At 43.1% G+C, this 19185-nt stretch overlaps 2 protein-coding genes across 4 annotated transcripts; one reads left to right on the forward strand and one right to left on the reverse strand.

Annotated features, from left to right (window-relative positions):
- The first annotated feature begins 1334 nt into the window (after nt 1-1334).
- On the forward strand, nt 1335-4697 carry ctbs (chitobiase, di-N-acetyl-). The gene is made up of 7 exons (XM_030050403.1): nt 1335-1543; nt 2081-2219; nt 2420-2628; nt 3039-3210; nt 3356-3453; nt 3814-3975; nt 4149-4697. The coding sequence occupies exons 1-7, from the start codon at nt 1430-1432 to the stop codon at nt 4335-4337; spliced, it is 1083 nt and encodes a 360-aa protein (XP_029906263.1). The 5' UTR covers nt 1335-1429; the 3' UTR covers nt 4338-4697.
- A 62-nt stretch (nt 4698-4759) lies between these two features.
- spata1 (spermatogenesis associated 1) lies at nt 4760-12078 on the reverse strand. 3 transcript variants are annotated; one of them, XM_030050401.1, is made up of 13 exons: nt 11748-12078; nt 10216-10362; nt 10035-10141; nt 9342-9459; nt 9094-9147; nt 8389-8788; nt 7490-7658; nt 7341-7401; nt 6884-7001; nt 6671-6796; nt 6040-6215; nt 5763-5861; nt 4760-5216 (listed from the first exon to the last, which is right to left on the reverse strand). In XM_030050401.1, exons 2-13 carry the CDS (start codon nt 10273-10275, stop codon nt 5067-5069), a joined length of 1638 nt encoding a protein of 545 aa, XP_029906261.1. In that variant the 5' UTR covers nt 10276-10362; nt 11748-12078; the 3' UTR covers nt 4760-5066. The 3 variants fall into 3 exon arrangements, with proteins under 3 accessions (XP_029906261.1, XP_029906260.1, XP_029906262.1); XM_030050400.1 differs by having other exon boundaries at nt 10216-10365; XM_030050402.1 differs by having other exon boundaries at nt 5115-5558; nt 10216-10365.
- Nucleotides 12079-19185: the final 7107 nt, after the last annotated feature.

The raw sequence follows: 19185 nt of genomic DNA on the forward strand, positions 1-19185 counted from the left end.
TTAAATATGAAGCAAAAAAAAAAAAAAAATATGTTAATCATTTATTTAGAGACGTTAAACACTGAGTGGGGTCAAATTGACCCCAAACATAATAGGAGGGTTAAAGTATTTTTAAAGCTGGTGCATAGTGCTCTGTGATGCTCGGGGCCAGTGGATGACAGCAAGGGCAATGAAGTCATAGACTCTTCTGAGACATATTAAGTAAAATGCTAATCAATAGGCAGGAGCATTGTTTGGAAATGCAGAGATTTTTTATTGCAATGGCGAAGTATTACATATATCCTTGTTTCAAGCTTGTGACCAGACAGGTGTTTGTCTGAACTCCCAACTGAGGAGAGAGACACATTCGCCTCTCCTTCCCATCAAAGGATCCTTGAATAAAGCATTCAAACCCCACTGTGCTGAAGTGGGTTGCTCAGTGGCCATCAGTAGCAGACTGTGAGAGTGTGGTGCAGTGATGCAGAACACATGGGAATGTAACTGTGCATGTGTGAGCGTGCATGTCTAACTCAGCTTTATTTATTATCAGGAAAACGAATAAGGAGCTCTTCTCCCTCATACAAACCGTGCCATGTGGGATCGACTTTTATATTTGCTGCTTTGTAAGTCCTGTTCCTGGAGCACTGTGTGTTAAACTTGGGATCAGAGTTAATGTGAGTTCATGCAGCAGTGTTGATGCCCAGTAATGGATGGCAGATATAGTCTTATGGACACACACACTCTCACCTTTTGTCTTTTGCATGGCTTAACTGCGACTCTGATTTTATTTCTAAAAATGTGTAAGGAGCAATGGTTATTTTTAAAGTCGGAGTTCGGTTTAGGTTAGGGTCAGGTTGTATTATGTAATGTCATGCAGTGTTGTGTAATATCTATGTAATGTCTATGTGTCCTCAAGAACGACCTAGGTCAACGTGTGTGTGCAAATCACGCTGCTTCTGAAATGCAGCATATGTGCCAGAATGAATGAGATACATATTTGTGTGGTCTTACATTGTGGCTCCAAGTGTTCAGAATATTAATATGCCAAAGATATTTATTTGAGTCAGGTGCATGCACAAGCCCTGTTTTACTTGTAGACCTCAACTGGGTGATGACTAGCCTGTGCTGAGAGGCAGGAACAGCCACTCTCTACCTTAATAACAGCTATGCCCTTATAATATTGTATTAATGGCAGTATGATAGGGTATTACAGCTCTTCAAGTTTTTTTTTTTTTTTTGCTTGCCTTTCCCTTTTCGTTTCCTAGTGACTGTCATCTCAAACGTATTCATTTATTTATGCTGTGCTTCCTGTGCGCAGATGAAGTTTGTCCCATTTAACGCCCCGTACCTGCCCGAGCGCGTACAGTACCGTGATTTATCGACATAGCAACAACTTGTTTTCTCCCAGCCGCGGTTCTTCAGCCTGTTTGAACTTCTTCTACTTGCGGAAATGCTCTTGTTTGTCCTGGTTCTCTCAGCGACAGTGCTGGGCTGCACGACACAAGTCTGTCCTTGTGAAAGCCAGGAGCTCTGCCAACAAATCCGCGACGAGAGAGACTTTGAGGTAGCTGGCAGAGCCGTCGAAACGCATTTTATTTTGGGGTTAGCTTGGGTGAAGCAGGTGCTAAGCGGACTAAACCCCACAGGCTTTAATGTGAAAGGCAGTGGCAGAATCAGCCGCGACACCGTAAATTCACTCAGTTGTGTCCAGCCGGTCAGTTTCAAGACGTGACTTCGTACAAACGGGAAAAGGGAAGAGAGAGGCTCCAGATCACATGAGCGACACATGACAGCCTGATAGTTTGAAGTGTTTATTAAGGAAAAAAACCGCTACTGTTTTGTCTTTAAATATGTAAAAAGTTGTGATTAGACGACATGACCAAAGACTTCTCCACATCTGATAAGGCTTTCATCCGCATACATTCAGAAAACCTGCTTTTATATGAAAATAACAGTGATCATATCAATATACTATGATACTGACGGTGCTTATGGCAAATCAATACATTGGCTTTTAACGCCCTCTAGCGACTGTGAGGAGTAATTAATTGCACAGCCGTGGGTCTGTATGGCCACCACTGATTGTAGGAGCTGTTTTCAGGTGTTTGTGTTTGACGTGGGCGGAAAGACATGGAAGTCCTACAACTGGAGCATGGTGACCACTGTGGCAACATTTGGAAAATATGATGCCGAACTCATGTGTTATGCCCATTCCAAAGGGGCTCGGGTCGTCCTCAAAGGTAGGGTAAATCCCTCTCAGTCACCTGTATACGAATGGATTTCTCTGAGTAAAATCATTGTTGAATGAATTAAATGTGGTGTAGGGATTGTTTCACACCTCCCGCCTTCATTTGTCGCACCAGCTCTTCATCCTTCATCGGCTCATGTACATATTGTAATCTTCATGTTCATCTCTCTCTCACATTGTTGCTGCAACAAGGTGACGTCCCCCTCTCTGATATTGTGGACCAAGACAATAGGACAACATGGATAACAGAGAAAGTTAGCCTGGCCAAGAGTCAGTTTATGGATGGAATCAACATTGACATCGAACAGGCGGTGGAGGCGGACTCCCCACAGTACCATGCACTGACAGCCCTGGTCAGAGAGACCACTGAAGCCTTCCACAGGGAGATCCCAGGGTCCCAGGTGAAGACAGTGGTTTAATAATGCTGTTATCTCTGTAACGGCTGTAGGAATATGTGATCCAGTTGTAGTACTTAGAGGGAAGAGATCATAGGGTTCTGTATAAAACTGAGCCAGTTATGAATTCTCCTCAGGGTTAGTGTTCATATGGATTTCCCTGGGTTCTTCCCACATGCCAAAGATGTGCAAGACCGATTTTGTCCCGTGATGGATTGGGGTGTGGTGTCGCCCTGCCCCTCACTCTGTATATGCTGGGATAGGCTTTAGCTCCATGCAACTCTAAATAGAAGTATACAGTGTAAACAGTGACTGAGTGATTTGCTGTGAGGCCCCTTAAACTTGTCTGTGCTTTTTGGTCTCAGCATTTTATATGAGCCGTTTCACTGATATTTACCATATCCTGATCCCTACAGGTCTCATTTGATGTTGCCTGGTCACCAAACTGCATAGACAAGCGTTGTTATAATTATGTCGCCATTGCTGAGTCCTGCGACCTGCTGTTTGTGATGTCCTATGACGAGCAGAGTCAGATTATGGGGGATTGTATTGCAATGGCGAATGCCCCTGTCGCTCAAACACTGAATGGTTTGTAGTCAAATTGTGTGTTAATCAATCTGTTTGCTGAAGTCAAAGCAAATCCACTTTTTAATGCACAATTACAAATGACCACTTTGCCAAATGATTGTTATTAATTTGATAACGCCACATGAGTCCGTTGTATTTGCTGTAGGTTATTTGCAATATCTGGAACTGAAGATCGAACCAAGGAAGCTGGTAATGGGAGTACCGTGGTATGGTTATGATTATCCATGCCTCAACCTATCTCAGGTAAGTGTTTATTTACCAGCTACATATAGATGAAAGAAAAATCATGAGAAAAAAATGATAGATTTCAGTGATGTAGTCACAGTACACTTACTGAAGACTCAACCTAAATCACTAAAATCAGTTACCTTCTTCCCAGTCAATCTTATTGTATCATGTTGTGATACATAGATACCTTTTTTCTTTGATGCTTTTTTCTCCATTTCCTATTTCTAGCCATAATTCATAATAATTATAAAGATACTTGCATATTTTTGGACACCCCAGGAATTAAACTACACACCACAGTTATTACTCATACCTGTTCCTATTATAGTTAATTTACTGCTGCTCAGATTGCCATTATGTTTTCTCTCATCCCAGGAGGGTGTATGTTCTATACCCAAAGTGCCTTTCCGTGGAGCCCCATGCAGCGATGCAGCAGGTAAACAGAAACCGTACAGCTGGATCATGAAGAAGGTCAACGACTCAATGTCTGGCAGGATCTGGGACGAACAGCAGCAAGCTCCCTACTTCAACTACAAGGTCTGTAAGGTTTATTCTAAAGCGTAGTGTGAGCATAGTGTAAATTCCCATACAAAATGAATTCCCCGATCCAGAAAGACAAAGAAAAATCCTCTGGCTGATTTTCAAGGCTCCATAGGCCGGCAGAGGGTGTTGCTGTCAGTTCACATTTTGTTGTATCTTCTCTCCACCAGGACCAGACGGGACAGATTCATCAGGTGTGGTACGATGACCCAGACAGTATTTGTGCCAAGGCGGGCTTGGTGAAGTCTAAAGGTTTGAGGGGCATCGGCATGTGGAATGGCAACATCTTGGACTACAGCGATGACCCAGTTGCGCAGCAGCAGACCGCAATGATGTGGAATGCCCTCGTAGGATGTTAGCCAGGATACCCTTGCACTGCCGGAGACATTTACGCCATCCCTGAACCCACCTCCATGTGTAACTAAGTCAATATAACCTTTTGTAACAGCAGGAGGGCCTGTGATGGGACTTCCCTCCGAGTTCAGGGATGCATACTTGCACTTCAGCGTTTATTGTGGCTTTTATTGCTCTCTTTGATTGCAGCTGCTAAGTTTCAGACATTCCACTGGGCTGTGCTTCTTAGACAACATCAATCATTCTGGTAAGTGTTATGTACACAGACCCAGTATTTTTGATTGACCAGCAAGTGTTCAGTGTCTCGCTCATTCTGATCCATGCACTTTGATATTCTTCATAAATAAAAATTCTGATAAATCTGCCAGAACCATCAAAATAATTGTTTGTTGTGACTTTTCCCAATTCACAGGTGATGGTGTTCTTTAATAAACATAACATGCATGGTATTTATCATTAACACACACAAAACATCAGCCAGAAGTGTCAACAGTGCTTACAGATCAGATAAGATCAAACAGCACTTGAAATGAAGAACTACAAAATGTGGAAAAAATTACAAAGTCAGGTACAAAACATTAAAACAGAACTGGCTGCTGCATGAAATACACCCATATCCACTTAGGCTAAACAATGGCCTCGGGTTTATGGATATTTCAGTCACTTTTGAATACCTGAGACATTTGGCATGACATCAAATGTGTTTGTCTCAAGAAAGGAAAGCTTGAACTGAATTAGATGCCGGTACGTTGACCTTGTGATCTGTCCTGTGTGGTGTTTCTGAAGCCCAGCGGGGCCTTGGGTCCAGGGTGAGATAATTGGCTTCTCTTCTGGGCCAGCTCAGCCTTCAAGGCCCTCAGCTCGGTGGCAGCCTGTTTCCTCAGCTACAGACCATCCATGAGAAAAGAACAGGTTATATGTTTATATTATATGAATATGAAAATGATGTGTTTCCTTTTCTTAGTAACCAAGAAACCTGTCAGTTGTTCTCAGCTCATCCTTGTGTCTAGCTTGGAAGTACACATCTTTTCAAAGCATCAACTTGTTGCCAAGGCTCTTTGAATGCTTTTGCTCAAATGTATCATTCAAAAATACAATCAAAATGGAAAAAGAGCCTAAATGTGACACATTAATCTTCAAATAAAAGACTTAAAGAGGTCGATACATATCTCTCTTTGTCTCTCTTTGGAGGTGATGACATTTTTCTTCTTGCAAAGCTGTTGATGCTGCTAAAGCCAGACCTAGGTTAGTACCACTGCTTGATCATGATTGATTTTAAAACAATGTATTGTGCTGCTTTCAAGCAATATAAAAGGACACAAATGGCTTACTCCGTCTTTACAAAGTTGTCTCTTGAACAATTAGTTTCCCACTATTTTGAGACATTTATTTGTGAAATATTCCATTGCACATTATTAAAAAAAGAATACCTTTATCTCTGTGACAAGTTTCATCTTGGCATCTTCCACTTTCCTCTTCAGATTGTCAATCTCATGACTCTCTGTCATGATCTGAATGATGAGCTCATTCTGAAATAAATGACAGTAGTCCTTCAAGGGCTCTCATTGCAGTCAATGTCATGATCTTTTCTAATTTAATCATAAGTTAATAATTGTGTAATATCAGATTTGGTTGCTCGTAGATGTAGATACCTTAAAGGAATAAAAGCCGACTGACTACACATAGAAACAAGAAAGCTTATAGCACCTTAGTGGAAGATCTCCCTTGCCGTCTTGGCTTGCCTCTGCTATCCCTGGCCTGCAGCTGGTGTAAGAGTTTATTGTAAAATGTCTCCAGCTCCTGCCGCAGGTTCCTCAGGGTGTCCTCCAGTGGTGCTGTGGCCTTCTTGGTCTCAAAGTATTTCTTTTTCCAACTGTCACGTGCTTCAAGGGGAAGAAAAGAGCGATAGCAGAATCAAATTTTGCGAGACAATTTTAAAACTTTTTCAGAGCTGAAGGCATGAGAACATTTAAAGCTGTGAAGGGTTCCCTGAAGAAACCCATGCTGTTGCTGTCTGGTGGAAAACCTCCAAAACATCAACTTCTCGAGGGCTAGAAATAGACTCAGCCTTGTTTACAGCTTGACCACCATGCATTTCGAGGGTTGAACGGGTTTTATAAACACAAGGATGGTAGGAGACCATCTACATAGCCGTTCTTCAGTTGAAGTGAAAAGATAAATGTGATCAAAATTTCAGATTTTTCTTAAGATAGCATGCATATTAGATGTTTGTGGGAGTTCTATCAGGAACCCTTAATGAAGGAAACTTGTCAGGTTCACTGAAACACTGAAAAACCTTTCAAGCTTCCTTGACAACCCTTTCTGATTTTGCACCCACCTTGGTTCCTGCGGTGCCTGTTTTGGGCCAACAAGTCTTTCCCCTTTCTCAGCAACTCCTGCCGTGTCCATTCAAGCTGCTTTCTCTCCTCCCTCACCAGCTTGATTTCCTCTATTAATTCATCTCCTTAGAGAGAAAAAAAAAACATGTCAGTTACATTCAAGGAGGGCAATCTGTGTTAATCCTGAAGATGTTGCCGTGGTGCTAACCTACTATTTGTCTGAAAGGCTGGAGAGGCAGCAGTTTTATGGGTGGCCAGGGCCAAGTCAGAGGCAGGGGGTGAAGACGTGTACTGAACAGGCAGAGATGAGACGACCGGAGGCTCCGTTACCTTGAAAAAGCAACACACAAGACAGCATTCAAGTCTTCGCCTTCATAGATTTTCACAGATCGGATTGGATTCGAACTCTTTGTTCGTTGCAAAGACCTCACACCCTGAACCAGCCCACCTGCTGGCACAGGAATTTGGAGTAGTCACAAAACCCAACACTTAACAAGAGGCTGTTTCCTTCCTGCTTGTTAAAAATACCCTATATAAAACTTAATTGGGGTATCCAGAACAACCTGTCTTGGAATTTTACTCTCAAGAGAGGCTACAGCAGATTTATTTGAGATACATTTCAATGGTTTGGTCACACCAGGAATAGTAATGTGTAATGACATACATTACCTTAGTTTGGGGTTTATTCCCGATGGACGTCAGTGCCTGTGTATCTTTGGCTTTCCTGAGCCTGCAGGTAGACACTATTAGTAGTTGCAGTAGTGAGAGTAGTGCTAAATTGACTGAGGACATGCAGGTGTGCTGTAGCTGTGCAGTACCTGTCCTGAGTGAGGGAGTCACTGTCCTCCACTGACTCTGCTACTCCTGAATCTCTGGCTGCTCTTCTTTGCCTGAGGCACTGTTTCTTCTTACCACCAGTTTCGCCTTTCACTGGAAACTTCTTCACCTGAGCTGAACCAACTTCACACAGTTCTACATGTGCAGCAGCTACGGGGTTAAATTCCACAACATGATTGAAATAATAAACCATTGCGTTACTATCGCTTTGCTAACAATTGGTAACATTTTAGACAATGTGTTCAGCAAGAACTTATTCTCCAAAATGGATGTACACCAGTTTGAACTTTCAGTTGTTAATAATCGCAAAGAAATTTCAGCCTAAAGTGTAAGTTTGCACCCAAAGCAGTCACAGTCAGCATGTTTTTAGATCTGCTGCTTGTAGATCAACTGCTTAACCCTATAAAGCCTGAACTCTGAAAGAATTGGCAGAAAATTCCAATTTTTTGAAACTGAACCCTTTATTTAGTCCTATAACAAAATATATTAAAAAATCAAAAATATGTTATTACACGACCTTTCTGGTGTATAATATATGATATGTACTTGAAGTGCCAATGGTATGGTCCAGGGTGAACAGGGGAAGTGTTCAAAGGTATACAACAGTATTTTGGTCAAGTACTGATTAAACTGAAAATGAAAAATGGAATTGAAAATGTGTATCATATATGATACAAATGGCTTTATAGGGTTAATGAGGATAAATACACTTTTTGAGTTTTAGCAGGTGGTTTTTTCATCACATTGCCACCTGCTTATTCAGTGGCTGTGGTGGCATCATCCTCTGTCTAGATGCCCTTTCAAAGTGGACAGCTGAAGTGAAAAGTATGGGCTCGTGCTTTGGGACAAAATGTTTCATATTGTATCTGTAATTTTTTACCTTTAGTCTGTGAAAGAGGCTGTGGTACCCTCTGATTCCGGGGCCTCCATGGGCAAGGCTGCTCCTCTATCCAGTCAGGCTTGTGGGGGGACAGGGCCTCCTCTTCATTCTCTCCCTCTGCCTCTGTGGAGCTGTAGCTGTCCTCCTCATCTTCCTCCCCCTCCTCCTCCTCCTCCTCTTCCTCGTCCAGGCTGGGGGTAAGTGGCGGCTGCTGGGAACACTGGGGGATGAGGGGGAATTTAACAGGCTCCTTTGTCCCTGTTGGCAGGCTGCATGTCTTAGGAGGGTAATAGGTCTGGTGGTCTGGGGAGCTGCTGCAGGTCTCTGGGCTGAGAGACTGGGAACAAACACTGCTGTCGCTCTCCGCCATGGGCAGCACGTAGAGCTCCGGCTGGGCGGCCTGCCAGGAGATGGCAGGGACACGTGACTGGGGCTGAAGTGGCTCATGACAAGTGGATCAGGTGGGTGGGATGACAGCTTTATTGAAGCTAAACAATATAACAACATCATATATAATCCACTGGCTGATATGCAGACAAACAACTGGCATTAGGGCTGTCGATATTTTTCAATACTTGAAAAAAAGTTGCAAGAAACTTCTATCAGTCTGATTCTGCTTTACATGGTGGACTGAATGATTTTACAAAAAACTGGTCAATCTAATATGACTTAGGAATACAAAAAAGAACAGTGGATTTTACATACATAAGGCGGAGCAAATGTTTTCACTTTCAGATCGTTCTCCTGTTTGCTTTTGACCTGAAATATGAAGAAAAAAAAATCTGACCCAGAATACATGACAGTTAGGACTGCTGTCTGTCTCTCTCTCTCACACAGAAGTGCACATGCTTTACAGCCCTGACAATCAAACTGTCAGCATTGTTTCTCACTGTTTGCCTGGTGAAACACAACCAGCTAGAAAACTGCAGCACCAAACAGCCAGCTGTACTCACCAGTGCCAAGCTGCGACCCACGCATTTCAGGAAGGAGAACTTGTCCAAGCTCCTCTCTGTCCCAAGAAGAATGCCAAGCTCGCCTCTCAGAGTTTTTAGTGTAATATCAGGATAGACTCTACAAATCAATCATTAAAAATCAGATTTTAGAGATTTTTCATAAGGTGAGACCAACATATAGATATGAGTGTCTATAGACAAATGTAAATATGAATATGTAGTGTGTGCATGTATGAAGCTTCCAGGAACAGGAATTTGAACAGGAATTGAACAGGAATTTGTGTCTAAATGTTGTTTCAGATGCTTTCCACCCTGCTACAAATATAATTCTCTGTATAAATAGTTTTGCATTTAGCATAAAATTGGCCAAATTTAAAATGACTAAAAATTGGATGTTCGATATCACCATGACATATTGGTTTATCTAATAATTTTGTTAAAATCCAAATCCAAACACTATTATGCGTTCACCACTGCCACACTGCTGAGGTGTGTATGTGTAAAAGAGGTTTTGTCCTTACGTCAGTTTACAGTGGAACAGTGTAGACAGGACTGTATATGTGAAACTACATGAAATGCATTCGTATTTCTGGAAGCGTGTAAATGTAACACACTCTGTTATTTTTATTCTCTCCCACTCCTCTGGTTTTGATATCCTAGTTAAATCAGCAGTAAACTCTTATGTAATCTTACCTGATAAAGCCAGCCGATATGAAGCTGTCTGTGGCTTCAGCAGGAACTTTATTGAGCTTTATATTCCACTGGTCATCTGGCACATACAGCACATGGAGCTCCACAAACTAAACAACATGTGTATCAAATAAAGCCATTGATATTTTTTTCTTTTATGATAGATGATAAATGGTGTCAGTACCTTGCTGCTTGTTGGTCGTCTTTCCTCAGGATATCTCATGGAGTCACAGGACAGATCCATTATGATTCCACTCAGTCTGAGAGAAGAGCCATCCCATTAATGAGCAGTGAGCCGAGAGCTGCTGGGATTGCCCGGAGAAGGAGTGCACTGCTAAGAAACAGTCCCATGTCATCAAACACAGTCGGCAGGAGGAGCTTCTTTTAGACGAGTGCCAGCCTCGGTTGCTCTGTTGATGGTCACAACCACTGACAGTGTGTGTAGCGCTGTTCCATGCTGTGTGACCACCAGGGACCAGTTGTTCAAAACATTTCATCTGGATAAAAGTGATGTAGATTTGGGAATCCCATTTTTTGCCATCCAGGATCACATAACCCGTCTTATTTTTATATCAGTTTTTCTAAGCAACGTTTCCTTGGATTACTCTGATCCAGATAGACTTTTCAGGATGACCAAATCCAGATAAAAACTGCTCGAAATGGGATTAAATATTACAATATAAGCTATAAGAAGAATAACAGGTAGAACAGCATGGGGTTACTTTACATTTTTATTTGAAAAGACAGAAAATAAAACATTTTCAAAAAATGAAAAAATCTTTTTTCATCATTTTCTTTTTAAGTCATCTGACCGACAAAAAGACAAAAAAGAAAAACAAATATGCTAGACATTATTCACAAATTTGTTTATAACTTGTATATGTATTTTAAATAATAAAAAATGATAAATGTCCAAGTAAGTATAAATCATCACTGGAGGGGGGCTTTAAATTCTGATAGGTCTGCGGTTGTTTTCATTTTCACTTGTGATTGTGTGGTGACACTGCTATTATTCAGGCATTCACAAGGCCTGAATGTCACTTGATGAAACTCAAACCCAACTTTTTATGCACATTTTTTACTATAATATTGTATAGTATAATAATGTAAGTGTGTTTGGTTGTAATTTCTCAGTCGTGTGTCTGTGTGTTTCAGAGTGTAATGGAGGGAAGTGAAGCTGGCCTTCCCCAGCTCCCCCTGCCTTGCATCAACAGCTCCGCCACACGGGTATACTTTGGCCACGAACGGCGTCTTGCAGAAGGTAACAAACACACTCTTACCTGAGTCATTTTCAGTGACTAGAGGATTCAGTGTGTACTCAAAGAGACTTCAATAGGACAACTAGGATACTGAGTCACCTGATGGTGCAAGGTCAACTGCAGTCTTGGCAGAGATCTTGTACACTTGAGAACGCTACACACTGCATGGAAGTGCAGTCATTCCAATTACATGGAGACATAATTAAAATTAAAAGAGAGCCACCTTCGTGATACAGGAAAGCCTGGCTTTAGACTCAACATACCTCGTTAACCCACTAAACCTGCTTCGTAGTAGAACTAAATAAATACATCACATGGCTTTGCTCGACAGGGGAAATCTGCCTCCAAAAAGATATGGCATGCGTGGTCACCCTCGACGCAAGCAGAAAACTACTATCATCTTGCTTCTTTAATTGTATATGTTTGTTTGTTTGTTGATTAGAGGGGATGAACTCACCTGCTGCAGCACCTCAGCCTGCTTGGGGCTGAGGTCGCCAACCCTTCCGCTCATGGTCGCTTGTCAGACGCGGAGGGGAAAAGCCTCCAGAGCGAGCCGCGCCGCCGCAGAGCACAGAGCCTTCGTCCCCGGACAGAGCACCGTACCAGGCGGACTGCTGGGTTTCATGCGTCCCCGTCTGCCTGTCTGCCTGCCTGCCTGTGTGTCTGCCTGCCTGTGTGTCTGCCTGCCTGCCTGGGCGCACCGAGTGATGCTCAGACTGTCTGCCGGTCAGCTGTCAGGTGAACAGGGAGAGGGAGGGAAGACATGTAAACAGAGAAACGCCCACAACCAGATGACTCCACCAAAGATAGGGCACATGACAGAGACTTCACCCGAGAGGAGGGTGGAGCACCGAGCTCTTAATCCCCCAAAATCCTAAAATTGAATTCTGAGATTAATTAACTTTTTTGTGCGTGCGTGTGTGTGTGCGTGTGTGTGTGTGTGTGTGTGTGTGTGTGTGTGTGTGTGTGTGTGACCCCAGTCTTTGTCCATACATCATTTCTACAATCTATTTTATTCTTAAACGTATTTAGTTTTTTAATTCTATGAATTCTTATTTTTTTCACTGTTTTTACTATTACAATTTATTTCTAAATGCCATTTACCACATTTCCCCTACTTCTTTGTTGTTTGTCTTTAGTAATATTTGTCTCATTCTGATCTTGTTTGGGTGTGATTAATATGTTTTATTGTTAAATATCTGACATTATTTGATTAGTGCTAATATTTTCCCTGAAATTCATTAGAGCTAATATTTGCCTCTTGGTTACACTCCTGGCCTGTCAGGATGTTTTTGCATGAACTGGAATGATTGAGAAAAACTGTAAATACTTTTTCTTCTATATTTGTTGCTTTTCTTTCCTTCTCCCAGGTACAATGCATTGCATAGCATTTTAATGTGCCGGGTGTCTTATTTGATTTCAATTTGATTTGATGACTTGTTCCTTCCTAACAATAATTATCCGTATGAGAGGTGTTATTATCTGCAGCTTGATTAAAAAAAAATCTCTCTCCGTTATCAAATGCCTGTCTCAAACATACTGAACAACATTAAACAAAATAGTAGGCAACACTGTGTTGAATTGTGCATTTATTCATTAGCACAAATTGTTGGGTCAGAATATCGATACCGAGTGAAGGGATCGCTCTGTCTCAGATTACACATAGACAATCTTTGGTTGCTGAAATCTTGCACATGCACACACGACCGCGAATTTAAAATAGTATATAATGAAATAAAATAAAATAAAAAAAATAAAGGATGATTAAATGATGTGTTACAGTGGACATTACGTTTATTGCTGCTCATCCTGATAATATGATGTTTGGTCTTGTTTGCGTGGCACGCGCCGGCAGAAACACGTGCAGTTTGTTTAGAGGCGTGCAGTCCTGCAGCGGAATCTGTGGCAGAGTCACATTCATTCATTTATTCATTCATTCACACAATGAACGAATGAATGAATGTGACAGGATGACCCGTCATCTCAAAAACGGCTTGAGATGAGTTTACTGTAAAATACTCGTGTTTTTCTAATGTAATTTAACTCTGTTAAGTCTGACACACACACACACACACACACACACACACATACATGTTCACAGACAACTAAATCTATCGAAATTTCATGTGCAAGCAGTTTATTTTGGTGATATTATGCGCAACATCTCAGCTGCCTCGGAAGGTGTGTTCTCTCCGGTCTTAGACTGACGCACACAGGGAACTTCACATGGGAAAACTGGATTAAATGCAAAATAATGAGTTACCTTGTTGAAGTCAAAGTCAGTGAAGCCTGTGTTGAGAAAAGCAGGCGCCCATCAGCATGTAACACTCCTCTCATCATGTGTGAAAGTGAACTGTTGACGTAATGGCAGATATAAAGATGTCGGCACATTATTGTTTATTCTGCTGGGAAAAAATTCTCAAGTTGTCTCGCGCTGACAGGTGACAACTCATGTGGGATTCCGTGACGTAATACAATAGGCCATGACACGGCGTGCATGTCTTCATGACGTCACAATCAGACAGCATTTAGTCGAGTGCCTCGAAGGGTTGATTGTCAGTCTGTGAAAACTGTTTCTGGTTGTCACAGGCTCTCACCCCGAAACACACCCCATCCACCATGGAGCCCGAGAAACGCAAAACTCGACCTCCACACCACCTGAACCCCCAGCCCAAAGCAGGGGGTTCCGCACCCAAGGGCCAGAGGCGCCCTGCGGGCACCGCGCGTGAGGACGAAGCGCGCGGGCCCCAGCCCCGCCTCCGACAGCCCAAATCCCCGGCTGAAGTCCCGATGATGGTGCCAAACCACGGGACACAGCAGGCTGCCGGGCCTGAGGGACTCAGAGCCACAGAGACGCCTGCCGAAAAGCAGACGCAGCTGCCTCTGACCACTCAGCCCGAACACCCGACCCAGCTCGACGACACCACCCGGCCTGAAGACACCACCCAGCCCGAGGACTCAACGGCGGACATTGTCTTGCTGATTGACTCCAACGGGAAATTCCTCCAGGAGGACAGGCTTTTCCCATCACACAGGGTGGAGAGAAGATGGTGTCCTACCATCAAAGCCGCCTTGGACATACTGTCAGAGACTAGCCTTGGCTCACCAAGCCATATCCTGATTCATACAGGTGCAGATGACCTGGTGAAACAGCGGGATAACATGGCAAACTCTTTCAGAGGTGTCATAAGGAGGGCTCATCGCAATTTCCCTGCGTCTAAGATCGTGGTGTCCACTCTGTTGCCAAGAACAGACGTGGACCCGCAGATCATTGAGAGGGTGAATCAGAGCATCGTGGCAGATTGCAACAAACTGCAAAATGTCCACGCGGTCTGCCACCCCTCTCTGACGACAGAGGACCTCTTTGACCACGTGCACCTTCACAGAAAGGCTGTGTCTGTGTTTGCGAAAGCACTGAAAGATGTCGCATTCGACAGAGCAGCTACGAAGGTGAACGTGGCTCTGGAGGAAGAGGGCGGCGCCTGCGGGATTGCTGCGGAGCAGAACATCGCTCAGCAGGACGATCTCTGCACGGTCGCTGAACAGGACATCCCATCTTCCCCCCCTCCTCTCCAACAACCAGGAGCCCCAGCAGAGATCCCGGCCGCAGAGCCAAGCGCCGGAAGACAGGAAGCCCAGGAGGACGGTGGCTGCAACAACAACCAGGCCGCTGGGAAGAGCGTTGAAGAGCTCCAGCTGGAGCTTCAAGGAGCTCTCCAAGTCGCCAACCAGCAGGCCATTAAAATGAAGGCTTGTGAGGAGGAGTTGGAGGCGCTTCGCCATTCAATCACCCAACTCGAGGAAATGGCCCTCACACAGAAAGCCGCAAACATCCAACAAGCAGCCACCTTTGAGGAAACCATCGTCAACCTCCAGAACCAGGTCACGGAGAAGGACCTGAGTGAAAGGAGCGCGGTACTCAAAGCCAAAGAGCTGGAGGACGCCATCGACCAGGAGAAAAAAAATGTCCACACCATTCAGGACAAACTCCTGGCTAACACCAAAGAGATGGCGGTCCTAACCGAGGAGAAGACACAGCTGCAGAACCAAGTGATGCAGCTCCAGGAGGAGAAAACCTCCCTCCTCAAGGCCAGCGAGGACTTTGAGCGCGCCCAGCAAGAGAAACAGGAAGAGTGGGCCAAGAAGGAAGCCAGCATGTTGGAGAGGATCGCTGAGCTGGAGAAGAAGAAACGACGGGGTGCAGCCAAAAGATTCTGGAGGATGATTACCAGGCCCTTCAGAGCCTGCTTCTCCTCCCGCACAGATGACTAGAAGCCTAGCGTCTGTGCATGCACACATACACACACACACACACACACACACACACACACACACACCAATTTCCAACCCCCCACCCCCAACACTATCCCATTCCCCACACACACACACACACACACACACCAATTTCCAATCCCCCCACCCCCAACACTATCCCATCCCCCCCCCCCCCCCCACACACACACACACCAATTTCCAACCCAACCACCCCCCAACCCCCAACACTATCCCATTCCCCTTTCCCTACTAAATTAAAAAAAAAAAAAAAAAAAAAAAAAAAAACGAACTATTATGATTTCTGTAGAATTAGAGGCTCAACCACATTCAACTGCGAGTGTGAAGTAAACTATCAGTTGCTGTATGGTTCAATTTGTTGGTTACATTTTTTGTAGAAAAAATGTTTTCATTGTTTGAAGAAAATGGTGTAAACATGCATAGCAGACAACTTCTATCTTTTGTTGTTTTTTGGCAGCTCCTACTTGTTACCAATAGAGGTCAGTAGAGGTCAATGATTACATGATGCGTCTTAAATTCTATGTGTGCAGTGTGCAGTGTTATGCCTTGTATTTTGTACCATCTCAAAGTGTAATGTCGACTCATGAATAAAACTAGCCAGGTGTTCAGCAAGCACCAGCAGGCTAGCAGTACTACAAACATAGTTCTAGTGTGTGTGTGTGTGTGTGTGTGTGTGTGTGTGTGTGTGTGTGTGTGTGTGTATTATTATTATTATTATTATTATTAGTAGTAGTAGTAGTAATATAGCCTAGATGAGTGCACGGGGGAGCCCAGCAGTGACAGTCGCAACAGAGCTGACATCAGTCCCGTTGCTATGAGAACCTAGAATGTTAGGTTATGATCTCCAGGGGAAACGCTCACTTGTGTTAACGCACTTGACCCGAGCAGACGCACCAAGCGCAGCAGAGACTTTTAAAGTTTTCAAACCACAAAACAACAAGCATCTGAAGCCGGACCTGGTCAGGACGTGGCATCATGCACGGCCGCCGCTCCCCGCAGGTGAGGAGGCTCCGTCCTCCGCTAAATAGTGCGCTTAGAGCTGCGGCGGCTGCTGCGCGGCCGGAGCTGCATCGCACGAACTTTGAGCTCAAACTGAAATGTTGTCAAAAAACACCCAAAAGCCAGTAAGTTGAGAAACAGAAGTGGTCAGTGGCAGTAAAACGAGTTCCCACTGGACTTACATGGGGCACTGAGGTCCAATAGGCGCGCCAGCTGCAATTTTAGGGGCAATTTTGCAGGAGCGCGCTGCGCGGCCTGCACCCCTGGCCGCAGCTGGATGACTTGTTATTGTTTGAAAGAATCCACAAGGCGGCCGCGAGCCGCCGCGTGACGCCGTGTGACATCACGGCGTCCTGATTGGATCAGAGATGTTGTTCCTGTAGAGGCTGTCAACACAGGATGTTGAGAAACTGGAGGGGAAACTGTTTATGGACCATAGAGTTTAATAGAGGGGCCCCTGGAGCTCAAAGTATTATAGGAGCCAAATATCATTTCAAGTCACAGAGGAAAAAATCTTTGTGATTTTCTAATACATATGCTGCAGCCTGAAAAGGGGGACTTAAAGGTGTTGCACTGCAGTAAGAGTTAAATAATAAAAAAAAAATTATACATGTAAAACTGGACGCTGAAAGGTGTAACAGCTTGTGTTGCTGTCCTGTATATGTACTGGGCATTGTGCTGTCTGTTTATCATCCCTAAACAGAGAGAATGGGATTTATATGTGATCATATGTGTGTGTTTCATGTAAATAATAAATGTGTTTATGTATAAAAAAGGCTGTCATTCAACATTTATATGGTAATATGCAAACATAATATAATATACATAATACATAGATAGCATACATAATACTATCATTGTGAAAAATATAACATTCACCAAGCTTCAGAGGACTATCTAAACAGAGAGTCAGTGGGAGCATTTGCTTTGAACCATGATATTGCAACCATTTATATTCAGCTCAGATAAAGACTGATATAAAGTTAAAAGTGCTTCAAGCAGTGGGAAAACCCTCAACTTAAAATATAAAGCAGCACATTTGGAGCTATTTGGTCAGTTCATCCATACAAACAAGGGTGTAGGTTTGATTTTGACATTGGTGGGGACATAAAATCACTCCAAGGTGGTGCCCCTGAAAATTGATGCTTTGCATTTATGACTGCAATTTCATGTCATATAGAGATATACATAACCTTGACATTTTAAATCCTGGTTAGTAAAAATGGATAATTCCTGCTTCCCTAGAGACAACAGGCCAATGTGCCTGATAAAAGCTCTCATTTCAAAGAAACATGCTGAACTATTGTTATAACTGCCACCTGACAAAATAAACAGTGAAGAACAACATCAATAGCTTTGTTGACTATTATTGTTATCACCATTTCTAAAGAAACTTCTTATGTCCATATGTATATGTGTGTGTGTGTGTGTGTGTGTGTGTGTGTGTGTGTGTGTGTGTGTGTGTGTGTGTGTGTATATAAAGAAAAGCAAAAAACAACAAGAAAACAATATTATTTAATAATTCAATCCATTTATTTTATATTTGTGAGAATTTAACATTTTTTCTTAACAATTTATCCAAAAAAAAAAAAATAAATTATGAATGTACTGAAAGCATAAAATTAATTGTCAGAGTAGCATCAAAGATAGTATTGAAATATCAAAACAAACAACTCCTATAAATATGTTTAAAATGAAATAAAAATCATTGTCAGCACAGCTTAATCAAAATTCATGTTTGAAATTACATAAAATGTTTTTAAAACACCATATTTTCATGTTGTTTTAAAAAATAATTCATTATTGGATGATGTGAAGGTAATGACGTTTTGTCGTGACATCTTGGAAAAACCTGTAACTATATTAATATACCTGAAATGAATGGCCACAACCATCCACAATAACGAATTCCTGAGAAAATAAAATGCAATATTCAGATGGATAAAAATATGTTTCTACAGGTTGTATTTTCTTACAATTTAAGAGTCAGAAGTTCCCACAATTGAAGAATTACCCATATAGATAGCTATATAGATATAATTTTATTATTATTATTATTATTATTATTATTATTATTATTACAGCCTAGATGAGTGCACGGGGGAGCCCAGTAGTGACAGTCGCAACAGAGCTGACATCAGTCCCGTTGCTATGCAGAGAACCTAGAATGTTAGGTTATGATCTCCAGGGGAAACGCTCACTTGTGTTAACGCACTTGACCCGAGCAGACGCGCCAAGCGCAGCAGAGACTTTTAAAGTTTTCAAACCACAAAACAACAAGCATCTGAAGCCGGACCTGGTCAGGACATGGCATCATGCACGGCCGCCGCTCCCCGCAGGTGAGGAGGCTCCGTCCTCCGCTAAATAGTGCGCTTAGAGCTGCGGCGGCTGCTGCGCGGCCGGAGCTGCACCGCACGAACTTTGAGCTCAAACTGAAATGTTGTCAAAAAACACCCAAAAGCCAGTAAGCGGAGAAAAAAAGTGGTCAGTGGCAGTAAAACGAGTTCCCACTGGACTTGCATGGGGCACTGAGGTCCAATAGGCGCGCCAGCTGCAATTTTAGGGGCAATTTTGCAGGAGCGCGCTGCGCGAGCTGCACCCCT

Source organism: Myripristis murdjan, chromosome 4, assembly GCF_902150065.1.
Source record: "Myripristis murdjan chromosome 4, fMyrMur1.1, whole genome shotgun sequence".
Classification (NCBI taxonomy): domain Eukaryota; kingdom Metazoa; phylum Chordata; class Actinopteri; order Holocentriformes; family Holocentridae; genus Myripristis; species Myripristis murdjan.